Source organism: Macrosteles quadrilineatus, unplaced genomic scaffold, assembly GCF_028750875.1.
Source record: "Macrosteles quadrilineatus isolate MER2022 unplaced genomic scaffold, UCM_ALF_1.0 Scaffold_1__1_contigs__length_201487025, whole genome shotgun sequence".
Classification (NCBI taxonomy): Eukaryota; Metazoa; Arthropoda; class Insecta; order Hemiptera; family Cicadellidae; genus Macrosteles; species Macrosteles quadrilineatus.
The window spans coordinates 17,007,147-17,028,339 of record NW_026542594.1 but is presented as its reverse complement, the minus strand read 5'-3'; the positions used below and the strand labels follow the sequence as shown (position 1 = coordinate 17,028,339).

The window sequence follows — 21,193 nt, the reverse complement described above, 5'->3', positions numbered from 1 at the left end:
TACATTAAAAGTTGTTTACAAATACCGCAACCATTTCCGATCAAATTTTTTAGCATATCCAAACCAAGAGAGATTAAAAACGTTGTGCCTTACTTAACCGGCTAAATTAATCGCAAGTGCAACGATTGTTCTTGAGTTTTGATAACCGGGGAAAATACTGCGAATCAGTGTTGTATTAGTGCTGGGAAACTTACATTTTTTTAATCATCGTCACCAATAGCTTAAAAAAAGGTTTCCACTCATTGACGGCGCTTCAAGGACAGTTGTGTTAAGTGCAAAGTAAAAAATCACAACTGCAGTGGGTGATCGTGGATGTTGCTGCGATCTTGGTAGATCTTTCTGATTTCGACAACGAATCATCTTGGTACTTACATTTCGACAACGATATCGGTACTTTTCCTACTTAAGAAGCATTCCTCCGAATATTTGCTAGATATATGTACCGATTATCGTTTAGAGATTACGTAATCTTTTAAATAAGAAACCTTTGTTAGGATAAATGTGGTTTCTTCAAACTGTCATTAATATGTTAACATTAAATTTTGCTTACAAATAATGCTATTAATGGGAAATAACTTTGATTTTCGAAAACTAAAAAAAAACCAAGGGATATTAATAACTTTGGTACTGCACCACATTAAGTGAAAGTTTTTTTGAGCAAACCATAGTGAGTGTTTAAAGCTTTACATTGTTAACGTTGCATGTTACATGTTTTGTGGCCTGTGTATTTATTTATTTATGTATTGGCCAACGGATTAACAGCTATAATACAGTTTGATTAGAAGGACAGTTCAAATAGGTCGTAAGTAATATAGTTCTTTTCTTAAATGTAAACGTTGGTTTTTGGCACTGCTACTTTTCCTTAGAACCGGTGGTAGCAGTAAGAATCATTTTTACGTACAAACAAATCACTATTTACAACTATAGTTATCGTTAGTGCTGCACCTTATTAAATTCTTCTCCTTATTAAATTTAATTGATGTCTAACTGTATAATAAAAGATTTTTTTTATCAAACCATCATGAATTTTTAAAGCTTGGCGTTGATAACGTATCAATGTTTTGTGGACTGTGTATTTATTTACTTATTTATATATTTGCCAACGGATTTACACACCAATTTTACAGTTTTGATTAGGCCTAAAGACGATTATCATAACATTTGATGACACTATCAAAACATTCAAATAATTATTTTGTTTGTAATTTGCTTTGGTTAAAGCGTAGCAAACCCCCTAATTCAATTTTGTATTTGTGTGTGTATGTCTGTTGGTAACGCATTAATGTCCTTATTTCTCAGTGTTTCGTGGAAAAGACAAGAGCGCCTTTGTTAATGAAAATTTCAACTCAAATAAAGTGAATTAGTGAGTCGGTGGCTCATTCGGTTGCGTCGCGGACTTCGGGCCGAAGGCAGCGATGTCGTGGGTTTGGATCCTGGTCACTGCCACTAAAATTTATCAGTACAGTTCACTTTTGTACTGTACCGCCTTGCTTTGCTGTAAACGCTCCACGCACGGGCGGTTAGTCTATGTGGACGGGCAAATGCAAGTTTAAAAGAGGCCGCCGGCCGCCAACCTCTTTTTTAAAAGTAAAGTAGTAAAGTAAAGTGTGCAGTAGTGAGGTTGAGGTAGTATTTTAACTACTTTTAACCAGTGTCAAAAGTAACTTTCAATTACAGGCCTACCTTAGGGCTATGCCTCATATATCTATAAAGCAATTCCTTTTATCATTAGATATAAAATATGGACTAACACGATCGGGTGACATTTAATTGCGAAGCATTCGTTTTGGCTTTGAAACTGTCAGATATTGTATTTGCGAAGGTTTATATGTGTTCCTATACAGTAATAGTTTTGCCAGCATATCTGGAAAAATGCACACTAAATATGCAAACCAACTCCTGTTCCGAACATAAGGTTTCAACTTACTACAAGGTTCCCGTACGTAGAACGGGCAAACAGCTAGTTGTAAATAAAGAAACTTAGTTTACAGTTGGATTTTTTTAGCTAGAAGCAGTTAAGGTGTGGTGGAATATCTTTGAAGATGAACCTATTTGGCTGTAGTGCAATCATGTGTTCATATGTGTCAAATTTTGAGGTTAACGCATACTTGGAATTGACTTTAGTTAAATTTAACTTACTCTAGCCTAATTTTATAAAAGTAATTGGCAATTTAGAGAATATTTACTGTGAAATAGAGACGTGATTCATAATTATTCCAAATCAACTAATGAATAAGTTGCTATTTAATTATTGTCTCCAAATTATAAGTAATGGTTGCTTTGAAAATAGTTAATTATATGAGCAAATTTTAATCTTCTTGCATAATTAATTTTTATAATTAAATTAATAGAATAATGTGGTTGCTGTGACTGAGATAAACCTAAAATAACTGTTTTTGGGACGTACAGTAATGATGATTTACGTTTAGTTTTGATTTGTAAATCTCTTCCCGCCTTTTGGGTTTCAAATTATACGATAGGCCAAGGAAGCAAGATTAGAGTTTGTAAAATGCAATAGCCTAAATACTGAATGTTTTCTAATAAATTAGACAATGAAATATACTAAATTAATTCATTATATAATAATTGGACATTCTTTCAAAAGTAATACAACACCAAGGCAACATGGCCCTTATGCCTAATTCCTAATTGACATCATGCCAGTTTGTTTGTTTTGATTTAACCTCAACATTTGACACATGAACACATGATCCACTAGAGTGAAACAGGTTCATCTTCAAAGATATTCCACCACACCTTAAACTGAACTGCTTCTAGCTAAAAAAATCCAACTTGTACTAACAGTTTGCAAAAAAAAAAAAAAAAAATACCCCCGCCGCAGCAAACCTGTAGACTAAGCGAATTTCCATTTGCCTGATTGGATTTACACTAAAATGTCTTCTTAAAAATATCACATTTATCCCTATTTAAATAGAATCAGTTTAACACATACTTAAGTTTGCTGCAACAGGGAGGGTAAAAGTGTTTTTTATGTAAAATGTTAATTGTTAGTAAGAAATAAAAACATGTTCCAAATTTGGGCAAAATATGTTAATAAACAAGTAAACTACAACAGTTTACTTATTCTCCATAAGAATAACATGAGAATTTTAAATTTGCAATTTTTTGGAATTTTCTCCGTAACCATTAGGCGCATTATAAAGCTTCAATATACTAAATTATTTGTTTTTTAAGCTCTACAAAATAGTTTAGAAAGAAATTGCAAAATTTGATGTTTTTTGGGTAAAAAAATGGGAAAAACCCATTTTTACCCCATTTTTACCCCCCATAAACCCCCGTTCCCATGGTCCGATCATGCTGGTTCGCGAACTCGTTCGAATAAACGTAGGTTTACACGTTTGTACCAAATTTCATCAAAATCGGATAATTTTTGCTCGAGTTGTCGCGCTAACGGACACATATATATATATATATATATGAATTTGAACGGATGGTGTTTTTGGCCTCTAGGGACCTCAAAACGAAAAAAAAATCGGTCCCGGGTCCAGGTCTTACCATGAGTACTACGGTAATAGCTTATTCCCTATATGGGAAATTCGCTAAAAAAAAAAACAAAAAAAAAAACAGAGTGAGTTTAAATAATACTGAAAGTGAAAGAATACATAGTTGATAATCCTGACAATAATAACAAATGTTGTGCTTATAGACTATAAAAAATCCAACAATATAATAACGATATAACGACAACAACATGCATATAATGACAACCTACCAGCTAAACAACAACCGACAAAATAACCAAAGGTATACTAATAAAAATAAATAAATTTGAAACAACAACATCAAACCCACAAGTTAACAACCAATAACAACTGAGAAATAGTTATTTGTGCAACTAGTGAGAAAAGTGAGCAATTGACTCACTCAGAGAAGTCCTTACTCACGAGCCGTAGGCGAGTGAGGAATGGTTTCTCGAGTGAGGCAATTGTACTTTGAACTCGAGTTGCACATTATACTTTTCCTACAGTTACCATAAAACAAATAAATTGGTGAAGAAATATAACCTATTTTTACACAGAAGTGAACTTTTAATATAACATTTAATGTGAAGTGACAAATACAACAGTACAACAGCTGACCAGCTGATTATTACAGCCAGTGCTACCAACGTATTTCGCGCGCATACGACGTTGTCTTCCACTGAGCTAAAATTATAACTGGAGGTAGCACTGCCATGGCAGAAGTCTGTCAAAACCGTGTCGCTGATTTTGTTAGGTTGGTATAGCAGTAAGTTTTCTTATCATAGCAATAACATGGCTTCTTATAACTAGGTTGGTATAGCAGTGAGTATTTTTGTCATACTTGAATACTTTAAATACTTTAATAATTTTCTTTGAAATGGCGACCATACAAAGTAGGTATTTTAAGCCAAGTATAATAATAGTTATAGCAATAATATGGCTTCTTATGACACCAGACTCACGCAAACATGGCGGCTGGCGACACGCATCTTTGACATTCAGTGCTACCTCCAGTTATAATTTTAGCTCAGTGTTGTCTTCATGTTACGCGCTCACTATTTCGTGCCTTCACGTTGCGAATCTGGAGTGAGACAAAGTAATTAGAGTGAGACAATGTTAACATTGTCTCACTGATGAGCGAATTGGCCACTTTGCTTTCTCAAATCAGTGAGACAACATGTACATTGTTAGGTAACTGTAGGAAGAATAAATAGTAGACTACATATAATAATAATAGAGCAACAACAAACCTATAGCCTATAGCCAAACCTATATGCAAATGACAAAAAGTGAATTATTTAACAGACAAGAAGAAGAATATTTGTAATGGCAACAAAACAACGAAAAACAGTGTTTAATTAAACACAGGTCATCAGAGACTTTGATAGAAAGAAAAAAACAAAACATTAAGTGTTAAAGTGTTGATCTTCTTTTTCAGTGTAGTCACGATGTGTAGAAAAAAAGTCGTAATGTCTTGTCACTTCGTTGCCAGCTCCACAGACAACATGGTTATAGTAGTATGTTTTCTGTGCCAGCAGCTCCCTGGACTTGAACCATCGTACTGTTGATTGAGTAGCTAATGCGGTGATGTTGCTTAATAAACAGATCAGTCAACCTTGTGTTAGAAGGAGTGTTACCCTTGGGCTCAATAGGAAGACCCTGCGGAAGGTGGTTGGCTTCATCAGCGGCCATCGGGTATTCCACGGACATCTACACAAGATGGGAATTCAAGTGGAAAGACTCTTATTTAGGAAATGTGGAGAGGAGGAAGGGACACCCTTCCACATGATATTTATTTGTCCAGCTCTACAATATCTGCGTATGAGATCCCTAGGCCTATCGACTGGATATCAAAGGGAAGAACAGGTTACCATAGTCAAAAGGATCTCATGGTCACAAAGGACCTAAGATTTGACGGGGTATGAGGACCTGTGAATGAGGGTGCACAATAAGCTGTTACAGCTGCGATGCAATCCCATGGTTACTTGTAAGCCCTGTCCCCTGTCAAAAATTATTACCATAGAGCACATGAATATTTTATATGCTATGTTCATTACCGAAAGGAAGAAAATCGCGATCGCAGGAAACAGGAAATACAAAACTATGTTTCCGTGATCGCAACAGTTGCTCACGGAATGTGTAGTCACAGAGAAGTAATATAAAGAGAAGTAATATTTATATTACTTTTCTGTGGTGTAGTTATTATAAATCTATGCTCGCCAGTCGCGAGAAACGTTTACGTCATAATCTTTATCCCGAGATGCTCCCTTTAGCTGCTCCGACCCGAGAGGCTCCCTGCAGCCGATTCTAGTCGTTTAGTTTTTTAGGTTAGGTTACTTTGTTTTGAATGTTTTGTTAGGGTTTGTTATGTTGGAGTTGGATAGTCAGTCTCAGTCAATGATAAATGCAGTAATAATGTCTTGACGTATGTATACAGTCGCATCATTATCAGTGGTTTAGAAATTAATAATGAACGACATTATTGTTATTAGCCAATATTACAAAGTAAATTGGACCAAACTCGTTAAATAAAGAATTAGCCTATACTTATTGGCAAAAACAGATAGGCCTAATCTAGCCTAATATAGGCCTAACTCGGCGTAAGTAAGGGGTATTACTTAACACACTTTTCTAACGTTGTTTTCATTATTTAACAATGAGTGAACTGCCTAGTGAAGAGGATGAGCATATTTCTGTCTCGGAACCAAATACAACTAAGCCTAGTAAAGTAGAACCAGAATTATTGGCCAAAGAAGAAATAAACGAATTGGAGGTTAGAGGTTGTATTGTGGAAACAAAAGAACTGGCGAATAAAAATGCTGACCATGCAATCGATCCTAGCTTAGATATAAAATCAGAAAATCCTGCAAATGATCCTTATGCGTATTTAGAAAGGAATGGATTCACTTCAGAAATTTTCAAAATTGAAGTAAGAGGATTACCAAAGTTTTACGGAATTGGGGTGAGTTATTAATAGCATAAGCTATGTTATTCCTCATTATTAAATTTAAATACAATCCTATCCTTCTTTAAATCATAAATTATAAGTCCTTTTGATTCCAACCAAGATCGTTTAACTGAACCCAGATCCAGATGCAAAATTTGTCATTGGGCTTAACCTAACTAACTTAACCAAACTTTGCTGATAGGCTAAGTGAAAAAAAATCAAATTACGGTTAAATTCTGTTCATAAAATTATATTAGGGCCTATAAAGGCCTCAAATTCTAACAAAAGATGTACAGCTAAACTTAACCCTAGATTGGTGTCTTCGGTCTGTCGAGTCTTAAGGGTTAACCACAGACTGCAGGACTTAAAACTTCCAGAGCAAAGCCGAAATATATATTTTCATTTAAACATCTGTTAAATAAGTCCGGTTCATAAAATAGTTTCTTAGCAAAACTTGATAAAAAATTGTTCGTAATATATGAGCTCATCTAACTTGCTTCTTATTTTGCTGAATTATCATGTAGTTTCGGTTACAGTTCGGTGTGATGAATAAGTGAATGTTTGAAAGTGATTATTCACAGTGCAGTTACCCACCCGTTGCATTACCGTATCACGTAATTTACAATGTATATCAAAATTCCGTTGTAGTGTTTTCTGTTGTTTGTTTAACTTCCGTATTTTATCTCAATTTAAAATTAAGCCACCAGTAAGACGAAGAAATGTGAGTGGCTGGAGGGAACGCGGGCGTGACCGCTCGCGTCAACCTACCAATGGAACATTTGAAGGATACAGAGTGGCAGTACCACCGTGGTGATACATCATGGATACATCTCCTCAGACAAATGGACGTTAAATGTTTACATTGTGGTTGCTTACAATTTAAGCAAAGGAAAGATGACCGAAGCAGTTCAATTTTCACTCATTGTTACCATAAATGAATGAAAGATCCGTTTACCTCATCTGCGGAATTCACTATACTTTCAGGAACTTATTGGAAACTCCCAATCTGAAAACAGGGCTGCGAGGCTTATTTGGATTTAGAAATTATTTGGATAAAATTTGTCAATTCAATTTTCGCCTTTGCTATTGTCAGCTCTATGAAGCTTATTTATATGAGAGGATCACACAGGGCATCTACAATTTAAAGATCCACGACACGTCTTATCTCCGAGTAAATCATCTAATTCCTTTAGAAGGTCATCGTGAACCCGCACAGATGTATAGTTGGGTACGACGTTGGCACTGGAACCCAAAAGCGCTTGAAACACAATTCAAACAAAAAATGCCATAAAAAATATGCGGGAATAGGGTCACATTGCCAACCTATTTGCCTAATCTTTTAAAATTGTGGCGGAAATGTGTAGGGACGAGAGGTCCGAGGAGTCAAGTGAGATTCATGTCCGCTTACTTAAATGCTACTTAAATAAATGTCGCAGCTATTTTTAAAGCTGAAAACAGAGCACCACCTGGCCAAATAAATCTTAGGTCTTTTCCAAAAACTAATAATTTTAAACGCGAATCCGTTCTAGATCCGTCGTTAGATCCACTTGCTTACCCTCTTATGTTCCCAATCAGAGACTTTCGTTTGCGCCCGTAATTTAAACACGCCTAAAAACAGAACATACAGGTAGTACAAATAATTTAACAATGCTATAGTACGTGTCGTACTGGTTGGTGTCAAGAGAGCGATTTAGCTTGCTACAAAAAGTCTGAAAAACTCACTTTACAGTGTGTGGTTGACATCTACGTTCTCATAGAGGGCACCCGCCTACAGTTTATAAGAGATAGGTAGTCAAAGCATTACGAGAGCGGATCTATATTTAAATATTGTATATACTAATTTTATAATTTTTTTACAACATTATATTTTTCATATTTCTGTAATCAGTCAGAAATTACTTTAGAGTGACTCTTTGATTAAGTCTTGCTGTTTATTTTTTTACTGGTTATTCTTTCATTACAGCCTGCAGTTTTGCTCGGTTTCAAGCAACAGGTTATCAAGTATTTTTAAAAGTTCCTAATCCCCCCGCCAGGATTCAGGACTTGTGTCTCCTGCTACTTTCCTACCTCGACTCAGTCTACCACCAGACGCTGGAACAAAAATTTTGAGGTTACAGATTCGTCTGCAATTGTGTAATTCGGTCCCGTACACCGAAGAAACCCAACTCTTGATTGGTCCAACCGACCGAAGACACTTAAAATGATTAATATTACTATATAACTTATAATGTAATACTATGTACATTAATATAAAGTTATCCATTTATATAGGCCCAGGTTATGTAAAATAATATAGCCTATATAATTGTAATCATTTTACATAAATTATAGGTACTTATACCGGTATCTTGTATTTGCATCTAGTTAGGCCCTGTATACTTCAAATATTTATAAAATTAATATGAAAACACTCTCACAGTCTGAAGACACCAATGGTGTAGGCTAATCAAAATCGCCATTACTCTATGGGTAAAATAGGCATTATTTGAAGTCAGTCAAACTTTAAAATAGATGGAAATCTGATGGTTTAGGTTTGTTTACATGAACTACAGTTCATAAACTTTCATAATATATCAATAAAGGCTTAAAATTAATTTAAAAACTGTATTTTTTTTTAAGTTTCACTCTATCAACATTTGATACATGTATTTGTTTTTTCAAAATTATTTTACCAACACTCAAAAGGGGTTTATTTAATGATAAACCCCATGAACATTTAAACATATACCTATAGAAGTAATAATTTAACACAGTTTTATCTTTTATGTTTATTGGTTATAGTTATAGGCTACCGGTATACAAAATATTAAAAAAAATCTAACGGTCTCACAGACCTAAGACACCAAATGTGTGATAAAAATCATGACACCACTCTAGGACCTAAGAATAGCAATCTAAGCAAAATCTTGGACAAAAAGTTAATGTCACCTATGGGATTCGATCTTGATACCTCTTGTACAACAGTTGAGTACTGTAAATCGTATCCTTGTGGTAATAGTGTTCTGGGCCCCCACAACCCGGTGACGTCCCTGCCGGACGCCTAATCCACGTTCGGTTCAGACACGTATTTTCTGCGTATCAATTAACCCTTTGTCGGTGTCTTTGATTTTAAAACACAATTGGTGAGACACAGAGTTTTTTCCAAGTGTGTTGAAACATTAGATAAATTTAAACAATGTTTTTACATATTTCAATAAAAAAACGTAATTAAAAACCATGTAGTTTAGCCCTATACGCCCTAACCAATAAAATGTAAGTTACATGAAATCAATTAAAAAGCATAGGTAAGTTACTTATATTTATAAAACTACTTTTATTATAAGTTATTTATAAATAAGTTAAAGAATGAAGTATACATTTAGTAGGCCTACTTTATGGCTCTCAAAGTACTAAACGGATTTAAATGGAAAAATAAAACCTTGTCAGCTTCTGTAAGTATGTTACAGTGATCCATTAATATCCAGGCCGCTATCTTGTGTTGGAGGGTTTGTAATATTTTTATAATTGAGGCTGTAGATGCTAAAGGGGCCTAAGTCGAGATGAACGCTGATAGATGAGATTTTGCTTCCTCATGTCTTCTAGTATAGGTAATCCTTGATCTCTTAGAATGGTGTATTTGAGTTTGTTTGGTTGGTATGACTCTGAAAGCCAGCTGGTGTCACTAGGCCCTTTTAGCATGGACGAGTGCCAATGCAGACAGCAGCCAAACATAACCTAACACAGGCATTTTGTGTAAAACTTTAGGACGGGCCCTTTGAGAGGAGAATCACTATTTTGCTTCCTCGTGTCTTCTATGGAATGAAGTATTTTGCTTTTTTTTTGTTTGTATGACTCTTAAAGTCAGCTGGTGTCACCAGACCCTTTAAGCATAGCTACGTCTGCCAACGCAGACAGATAAAAATAACCTCTAAACTTAACATCAATAAATTATCAATTATTATCAATCATTAAGATGGGGACTCCACCTGTGTAGCTTTGTTACCTACTAAGATCAGCTGTTTCATTAGCCAGGATCATTTATTTAAAGGCCAATGATCAGGAACAGCTGGGTTCAGTTTCAAACCATCAAAAAGCTACTGACTTTTCTCAGGATCAAACCGGCGACCTTTTGATTACTAGGCGAGCACTATAACCACTCAGCTACCCAGCCAGTTTTCTATCTGGATCAGTTTTCGAGATAGGCCCCTTTAGGAGCTACAGCCTCAATTATGTTTGATACATTAGGCCTAATTAGAGCTAGTAAGTAACACCATGTGGTGTTACCGATGGAGGGTAAAATTAGCCTAGGCCTATGCTAACCACAGAACGGCCAACCTTAGATAGTCCAAAAAAGGCCAGGGCTTGGACTGTTCCCTGACAAAAAAAGTAGGCCTACAAAAAAGATGCTATGACTTAAGCGCAAATATAAGTTAAAAATAAAATTTAAAATAAAAATATGTCAACCATTGCTCATGTTAAGTTGGCTTTGTTCAACTTGTTACCTAGATCATCACAGTCCTTTTTTCACTTATTGAAAAATGCCTACCAGTACTCTTAAACAGTAAGTTAAGGTATCTAAAACAAGTGTATGTTGAAAATTTGTTATTCATGAAATATGTACAGGAGTTAAAGAAGCTCATCAACCACAAATTGAAGCTGGGATCCAACAAGATTAAGACTCCGAAAACTGGAAGTCAATGGCTATACATATGCTTCCGCAATGAAGAAGATAAAGAAGAGGCTCTCAAAGTACTAAACGGATTCAAATGGAAAAATAAAACCCTTTCAGCTTCTGTAAGTAAATTACAGTGATCCATTAATATAGTGAGCCAGTCGAGTACGGTTATTAGCCTATGGTTATAAGACATAAGACATGTTTATTTCCAGTAGACATGTTAGGCCTACAAATATCTTGGAAGAGTGAAACATTTTTCATGCAGTGCAGTTGTCAAATTGAGAAGTGGGTTACAGAGTGTATTTTGAAGTCTACTAAAAAAAATGCATTTTAAGTAAATAAATAGGTCTAAAACTCATATCACAGTAGAGTTTATCGATCACTACATAGAGGTAAAAACAAACATTTTAAATTAGCAAAACATTACAAAATTAGACTCGTACTACAAGGCATTAGGTGAAGGCACAATAGTTAGACAATGACAACTAAAAACATAACTTTGACGAAGGAAGGTCTAAAAAGTCTTTGAGTTCGTTAAAAGGATTAACAGAGCTAGCGATTGGAACACTTTCTGTTTAAAAGAATAATATGGGAGAGAAAAAATAAGTGTTGGAATACAGTAGACCACCTCTTAACCGACCCTAATGGGACCGGACCTAGGTCGGATAACTCAAAAGGTCGGATAAAACGGGCAATCCCTAAAATCATAACATAATGAAGTGCTATTCATTTGGAATTATATAATCATCATTTTGAAGTCATACTTGCATTATTTATAAAATAAACTACTCTTATCTCCTTTTTCATATTGATAGAAAAGTCACAAATAAACACAAAACACAGTTAAGTCAAATAGGCCTACTTTCAGCGGAATATATTATTATAATACTAGGCAAGAGTCAATATAATTCCTATTTTAATAACTTTAATACTGTAATGTATTAATTGATGCTTTCCAAATACATCGTAATACAGTACAGAACCTTTTGTCGACATTAAAGATACAAGCGACCATTTTGTTACAAAACAGGACGTTTATTTATAGCCTCTCACTGGAGGCTCCAGGCACAAAAACTATCTTGACCTTGGAGTTGTTAACCCCCTTTCCCTGCCTTCCTTACAAGTTGCGTTGTTTGTTTACTCCGGCAATAAGATAATCAGTTCTCAAAATCGTAACGCACTTTATGATGTTATAAATTTGCCGCACAGATAACAAATCAGATCAGATGTGCTCAAGCTACGAACGATGATGACAAACTGACAATAGGCTATGCTATATTTTTTGTGCTCAACACAAAATAGCTTATTGTTAGTCATATCCTGTGGAGATAGGCGTATGGTTCAGTTCTCATCGCCCAGCGTGGGAGCGGAAATGCCGAGATTCCTAGAATGTGGCGGTTAAACCGAGCTGCTCTCAAATCAAGGTCGGTTAAAACAAACTGTATTATTTTACGATCGAAGGCGGATAATCCGATTATCGGTTAATACGAGGTCGGTTAAGAGGGGGTCTACTGTATTATTAATACATTTTATGCCCACTATTTCATAGCTTTTCTTGAATTTCTCTAGTCTAACATAAGGAATGTCAAGTTTATGTCTGAAACAGGTATTGTGCTGGTGGACATCTTTACGGCTGTTAAAAACATTGAAATTCTTAACATTTACTAACAATAAATAAAAATATGTAAGTTAAAAAAGTGAGAATTTTAATATCAATAAAAATTGGTTTAAATGGCGTTCAACAACATCAACTTTGGCCATTATCCTTAAAATCTTTTTCTGAATTACAAGAAGCTTTTTACATGTGGGCTATTTCTCTGAAAAAGTATTCCATAGCTTACTGCTGATTGGAAGAGGCCATAGTAAACATTTATCAGACAATCTATCGGTATTACATAGCTTAATTTTCTAAAAAGGAACTTCAATCGACTCAGCCTAGAACAAAGTTGGTTTATATGAAGCTCCCCCCAAGCCATAGAAATATGTCATTTACTTTTTACACTAATAAAGAGGATTACAATTGTTTCTCTCAATATATTTAAGTTAATAAGTCTTTATATGATTCCTATGCAATAACTATAGGCCTAAGCATAAAGCACATTTTATGGGTAGGCTACTCAAAATAACTGAAATAGATAGGCCTAAGCTATCTGCATGGTTGGGAAAGTTAGTAAAAAATTCTAACTAGTTAGGAGTTATTAGTTAGTCCCGTAAAAAGTAACTGATAGAAGTTATTAGTTTTGAAAAAATAACTGATGGAAAATAAAGTTAGTTTTTTCAGAAGTTCTATTTGTTGATGGGCAGTTGTTTTAAAGGATTTCGGAATGACACATCTTGGTTACTAATCTATAATATGCTCTATAATATATAATATGCTCTATATATATACTATATATACTATATACTATTGTAGTAAAAAAACATGTGTCTTCAATTCTTTATTATTGTTTTGTTGTGTTTGTAAACAAATCCATTATAATTCAATGTAGTATTGTTCAAGTTATTAAAAACCTTTCTAAAGGTAATAAAAGTTCTTTTTCATTCGTTCTTACTCTCATTACAATTTTAATAACTTGATATTGTGAAATGAATACGATCCTAAAGCCAGACAAGTTTAGTGTAGATCCAAACTCATCATCTGCAAGTAAGGAATGGACACATTGGCACAAAACGTTTCAGAATTTTGTTACCAGCATCACACCACAACCATCCGACTCCGATAAACTCAAAACACTTATAAACTTTATTACTCCGGAAATCGACGAGTACATAAGTGAAAGCGGTACGTATAACGATGCTATATCTGTGCTAAGAAGTATCTATGTAAAACCTGTAAATGAAATATATTCCAGACATAAACTATCTGCACGTCAGCAGCAACCTGAGGAGACTATTGACCAATATCTCCAGGCTTTAAAATTACTAAGTAAAGACTGTCAGTTTAAAGCTGTCACAGCTGAAAAGAATAGGGATGATTATATCCGTGACACATTTATTGCAGGAATAAAATCTTCAGCAATTCGCCAGCGCTTACTAGAAAATGTTTCGTTGACCCTAGATCAGGCATATAGTCAAGCCAGATCCCTAGAACTTGCACATGAGCAATCATTAGCTTTCCAATCTATAGTAAATGCAACTTCGTCCCAAGAAACTCAAGCAAGCAATCAGAATGTTGAAGCAACTTCAAGCAGTTTAGAAAAGTGTTCTCTAGCTGCTGTGACTGAAAAATGTTTCTTTTGCGGTAATCTAAGACATCCTAGGGTCAAATGTCCAGCTAAAAATACAATTTGTCATAACTGTGGTAAACAGGGGCATTTTGCTAAGGTCTGCAGGGCAGGTAAACTACAAACCAAGCAATTGGATAAATCTAAAGAAGTAATGAACTCTATTGACCTAGCAGCTTCGCCCGGTGGGTTAACAAAGAGTACAGTACAAGCCCTAGTTAATGGTAAATCTGTCTCTGCTTTGATAGATACGGGAAGCTCTCTAAGTTTTATAAACAAATCTACTGCTCTTAATTTAGGTATTCCTATAAAACCAGGTAGGGGTACTGTCTCAATGGCTACTACATCAATCACATCCGACATAACAGGTCAATGCAAAGTAAATCTTGTCATTCTTGATCACTTTTACAAGCAAGTTAATCTTTCATTGTTACCAGATCTTTGTGCAGACATAATTGTTGGACATGATATTTTGAAAAACCATGCAAGTATTAAAGTAGTCTTTGGTGGTAACAAGTCACAACTAACCGTATGTAGCGTGGCAGCCTCAACTGTAGAACCGGTATCTTTGTTTTCTAATTTAAAACCGGAATGTAAGCCAATCGCAATCAAGTATCATCGCCATAGCACCAATGATTTAAAGTTTATTGAAAACGAAGTAAGTAAATTGCTCAAAGACGATGTTATAGAGCCTAGTATGTCTCCATGGAGGGCTCAAGCATTAGTAGTTACTACTGAAAATCATAGAAAAAGAATGGTCATTGACTACTCCAGAACTATAAATCGTTTTACATTACTGGACGCTTACCCACTACCTAGAATCGATGATATCGTTAACAAAGTTGCAAATTATGAGTTTTTCAGTACTATCGACTTGAAAAGTGCGTACCACCAAGTTAAGATAAGAAATGAAGAAAAGCACTACACAGCTTTTGAGGCCTGTGGTCAACTCTACCAGTTTAAGCGTATCCCGTTTGGGGTCACTAATGGGGTGGCAGCATTCCAACGTGTAATTGACCAAGTCATCCGAACAGAACAGTTACAAGACACTTACGCCTATCTTGACGATGTTACAATCTGTGGAAAAACACAAGAACAACATGATATAAACTTAAAAAAGTTTATCGAAGCTGCATCCAAATACAATCTAACTATTAATAATGAGAAGTCTTCATTTTCACTGCGATCGATCAACTTGTTGGGCTATCATATATCAAACAAAACTATCAAGCCTGACCCCAGTCGACTAGATCCTTTGAAAAATTTACCTCCGCCCAGAGACACCGCATCACTGAGGAGGACCCTTGGTATGTTTTCACATTATGCATCACTTATACCAGATTATGCTGCCAAAGTGATTCCACTTGCGCGTACTACATTCCCTTTGTCCAAAGCAGGGCTCCAGTCTTTTGAAGCTATAAAAAGTGAAATCATCGGATCTGTAGTAAGCTGCATTGACCCTGAAGCACAGTTCATCGTAGAAACTGATGCATCTGAGAGTACCATTGCTGCTACTTTGACTCAATCGAACCGTCCAGTTGCATTCTTCTCAAGGATACTTTCTCCAGCAGAACAAAGACATTCAAGTGTCGAAAAAGAAGCACAAGCTATTGTGGAAGCACTGCGGAAATGGCGTCACTATTTGGTTGGTAAACATTTCAAACTGATTACTGACCAGAGGTCGGTTTCTTTTATGTTCGATAACAACCGTCATGGCAAAGTGAAAAATGAAAAGATAATGAGGTGGAAATTGGAATTGTCGTGCTTTCATTATGATATTGTATATAGACCCGGTAAAGATAATATGGCTGCAGATGCCCTGACTAGAGTATGTTCTTCAATCCAAAATCAAGAAAAACTGTTGATTGATTTACATGCCAATCTATGTCACCCAGGTGTGACACGTTTGTACCACTGGGTTCGGAGTAAGAACTTGCCCTACTCGATTGATGAAATCAGACGAATAACAAACTCCTGCAATGTGTGTGCTGCTGTGAAGCCTAGATTCTTCAAACACAAAGGGATTTTGATTAAAGCCACTTCTGCATTTGAACGTCTGAATATCGATTTCAAAGGCCCACTGCCTTCATCAAGTCGAAACCGTTACTTATTAGTAATAGTAGACGAGTTTTCACGGTTCCCTTTCGCTTTCCCGTGTTCAGACATGTCGTCGTCAACAGTTAAGTCAAAACTAAAAACATTATTTTCTACTTTTGGGGTTCCTAGTTACATACATTCGGACAGAGGAACATCATTTCTGAGCCAAGACCTAAAAAGCTACTTGAACTCACTTGGAATCTCAACTAGTAGAACCACTGCGTACAATCCAGCAGGTAATGGGCAAGTAGAAAGGTATAACGGCATTCTATGGAAAACAATTGAACTGGCATTGAAATCACTTAACTTAGAAATAAACCAATGGGAGACAGTTTTAGAGGATGCCCTTAGCTCAGTGAGATCATTACTTTGCACAGCCACAAATCAAACTCCTCACGAGCGTATGTTCTTACATCCACGTAGATCTGGGAACAATGGTGTTTCAGCTCCTTCATGGCTTCTCAATTCCGGCCCTGTGTACTTGAAGAGATTCAATCGTACGTCAAAGTATGAGCCACTTGTTGAAGAGGTCCAACTTCTTCACGGAAATGCCGAGTATGCTCATGTTAAGTTGCCTGATGGAAGAGAAACTACCGTGTCTACACGTCATCTTGCTCCAGTTGGTGAGTACCAAACCGACATAGAGCAAACCGATTTTGAGAGTGATGAAAATACTCTATTACCCACTTCTCAACCTGAACCTGAATACTTTCCTAGTCCATCATCAACACAGAATCAAGAAGATGAAATGAATACTACTGCCGAGAATTTACAACCTAGACAAGAAGCCAATAAGAACCATAACTCATATCCGAGAAGAAGTTTCAGAAGCAGAAGACCTCCTAATTATTTAAATGACTACGTTCATTAACATTAGGGAGGAAGAATGTAGTAAAAAAACATGTGTCTTCAATTCTTTATTATTGTTTTGTTGTGTTTGTAAACAAATCCATTATAATTCAATGTAGTATTGTTCAAGTTATTAAAAACCTTTCTAAAGGTAATAAAAGTTCTTTTTCATTCGTTCTTACTCTCATTACAACTATATACTATATGCTCCTATATATGCTCTATAATATACTATAATATGAGTAAAGTTTGTGCAATGATACAATGATTAAAAAACGGCTCCTACGATTTCCTCTAATTGCAATGAATTTCTTATATAATACGTTTGCATTATATGATGTAGCCCATTACTAACCAAAGGGATAATTACGACTGTTCAAAAAAATTAAGTGTTTTACCGCAAAACATTATACACTGATATTGAACTATTAAAGTATATTAAAAATCTAAAGGAGAGGCCAAGGACGTTTTGTATTTTTCGACGATGTACGCTTGCACGAATTGATGTGTTATTACTCCATCCCGTAATTATAGTTGCGACGTTCCGCAATCCCAGTGACTTAATCAGGGTGTCTACCAACCGGGAAATCCGGGAAAACCGGGAATTGTACTTAATTTTTTATTGGCCATGAAATGTACGGGAATTGTCCTTAAATGCCAGACTATGTCCTTAAATTTTTAATGGGCCATAATTTTATTGATCGCTAGTTGGCTAGGAGCACATAAAAGGTTTATCAGATGTTTGTTTACATTTTCATAATTTATTACTAGAGTTATTATGCAATAAAAATCCCATTAGCAATTTCAAACCCATTAATATTTTATCACGACAATCAAGTGTCAAGTCAAGTACTTCCAAGAACTGTTGACTCAGTTATAGCTTATAAAAGTTGTATCACTTTTATTCCTTTACAACTTCTTTTTTTATTACTAGGGTAATTATTATGAGATCCCAAACCTATTTTATCGTGAAAATAATAGCTTTATAATGGCTGTTAAATTTCACTTCTTACTTGTACTTTGGCTTGAAGATTCAATTTGCCGCGGCCATTGCCTAGTGCCATAAAACTGTTTATGGTTTCATATTAAACATGTAAATAATCTACAGTTTTATTTTGTAAGTTAACCCCTTTTTTATGGATATTTGATCTTTTAATTGACAAAACCCCAAGCAATGTTGTTTGCATTAATGTTTTATCACTATGTAGGCCTGCTTGGTTTCAAATTATGTCATTGCATTTTCTGTATCTTTGTCTTATATTGTTGGCTATTCAGGTTTCAATGTTTTTTGTTTCCCATATATTTATTTATTGAGTTGTATGCTTTAAGCAATCTAAATCTTATGAACTAGAATGAAGATAGTGACTTTATAACCTCATTGTTTGTTACCCAGTTTATATAGGCCCTCCTAAATAATTAGGTCTAGGCCTGGGTATTTTGATTCTTGAAAGAGCTGTAAAATATATTAAGAAAATGTAATTGAGCCTAGATAAACAACTAATGATTGCTATGTGTCTATATTAACTTTGCAAATGAAAATACAATAATCTTACTCTGTGCTTATTGCTTATTGGTAGCCGCTTACCATACCTTGATTTTGTACTAAGAACTGAGTAACAATATGCATTAAAGATTTTTTTTTCAAAAGTAGTCGAGAACCTAATGTTGTGCCAGGGTGAATCATGCCAAATTAATCCGCCTGGATCGGATAAGCTATGTTATGAAGTTTACGTGACCGATGGAGATATTTGTCGCTATCGCAGGAGACAATGATTGCGTTTCTCTGTTACACTATAAAAGCTTTACTTAAAGTATAGGTAGGCCTATACTTGTTTACTTTCAATAAATTTCTATTTTGAAATTTTTAACTCTTATCTATTGTTATTTACTGTTCTCTCTGGTACAACTACAGTTAATAACAAGATTAATACAGTTTGACAAATCAGGAAAATTATTCGGTAGGCCTAATGACACCGACAAAGGTTACGGCAAAGTGTCCTTAAATGTACGGGAATTGTCCATGAATTTTTTATCCAGAATGTAGTAGACACCCTGTTAATGCAATAAGGCTAGACGCACACGAGCGATTATTTTGAGGTGATTATTTCATCGGCTGATCTGTGCTACATGTATTAGAATGGAAGCGTCCACATCGGCCGATTAAAAAATCGTCCAAAAATAAATCACCCTTGATTTATGTCTAGGTGCACACATGGCGATTTTTTAGTTGAGAAATGGATGTTTTCGAGTGCGTAGCTATCCTAAAAAAATGGACTTTGTAGAATTAACCTGTGTTTGTGCTCTTCTAATTAGGTCTAAGAAAAAAGAAGACAACGTAAGTATTGGGTTCATCCTATAGTAAGTCAAAGACTATATTCTTTCAAATTTTTACCATACAGCTAAGACTTTTTCTATTTTATTTATAAATTCAGGGTGTCTACCAACCGGGAAATCCGGGAAAACCGGGAATTGTACTTACATTTTTATTGGCCATGAAATGTACGGGAATTGTCCTTAAATGCCAGACTATGTACTTAAATTTTTAATAGGCCATAATTTTATTGATCGCTAGTTGGTTAGGAGCACATAAAAGGTTTATCAGATGTTTGTTTACATTTTCATAATTTATTACTAGAATAATTATGCAATAAAAATCCCATTAGCAATCTCAAACCCATTAATATTTTATCACCAATCAAGTGTCAAGTCAAGTACTTCCAAGAACTGTTGACTCAGCAGCTAGCTCATAAAAGTTGTATCACTTTTATTCCTTTACAACTTCTTTTTTTATTACTAGGGTAATTATTATTAGATCCCAAACCTATTTTATCGTGAAAATAATAGCTTTATAATGGCTGTTAAATTTCACTTCTTACTTGGGGGCTTGAAGATTCAATTTGCCGCGGCCAGTGCCTAGTGCCATAAAACTGTTTATGGTTTCATATTAAACATGTAAATAATCTACAGTCTTATTTTGTAAGTTAACCCCTTTTTATGGACATTTTATCTTTCAATTGACAAAACCACAAGCATTGTTGTTTGCATTTATGTTTTATCACTGTGTAGGCCTATGCTTGGTTTCAAATTATTTCATTGCATTTTCTGTATCTTTGTCTTATATTGGCTATTCAGGTTTCAATGTTTTTTGTTTCCTATATATTTATTTATTGAGTTGTATGCTTTAAGCAATCTAAATCTTATGAACTAGAATGATGATAGTGACTTTGCTGCTATTATAACCTCATTGTTTGTTACTCAGTTTATATAGGCCCTCCTAAATAATTAGGTCTCGGCCTGGGTATTTTGATTCTTGAAAGAGCTGTAAAATATATTAAGAAAATGTAATTGAGCCTAAGATAAACAACTAATGATTGCTATGTGTCGATATTAACTTTGCAAATGAAAATACAATAATCTTACTCTGTGCTTATCTATCTATATATTAATAGGCAAGCATGTTTCTTTAAAACCTTTTTTCTCAGCTCGTGTGAATCGTACAGAAAATCTACGCATACCGTTAGAAAGCTAATTTCCTGTAGGTGTGCAGAATCCCTTTATAAACTAAAATAGGCACAAAAATAAGCACACAAAATGAATTTGAAATTTAAAAAAATTAACATGGGTTTTATGGGTTGCTATGGTGATGACGAAATAACAACAAAATATAAACAGAAAATCAAAACACTGTTTATATTTTGTATTATATTATTGTATTGTATTTGTATATATTATTGTATTTATATTTTGTCTTCCGTCTTATTTTGGCGGAAGACATTCCAATCACATGTTTTATTAAACAGTGTGAGGTGAAAATATAGAAGTTTGCATAAAACATACTTTTGGTCGATTTTTCGACCACGGGGCGTGCTCTCGTTGCTTATTAATAGCCGCTTACCATACCTTGATTTTGTACTAAGAATTGAGTAACAATATGCATTAA

General features: G+C 35.0%; 1 protein-coding gene across 1 annotated transcript in view; it reads left to right on the top strand.

Annotated features, from left to right (window-relative positions):
* Positions 1–5,863: 5,863 nt before the first annotated feature.
* Positions 5,864–21,193, top strand: part of LOC129005531 (tRNA (uracil-5-)-methyltransferase homolog A-like) — a 61,774-nt gene continuing 46,444 nt past the window's right edge. Inside the window, exons 1-2 of the mRNA XM_054434442.1 lie at positions 5,864–6,444; positions 11,032–11,202. Of these exons, the coding sequence (XP_054290417.1) occupies positions 6,139–6,444; positions 11,032–11,202 (477 nt within the window). The 5' untranslated portion in view covers positions 5,864–6,138. The remainder of the gene's footprint in view (positions 6,445–11,031; positions 11,203–21,193) is intronic.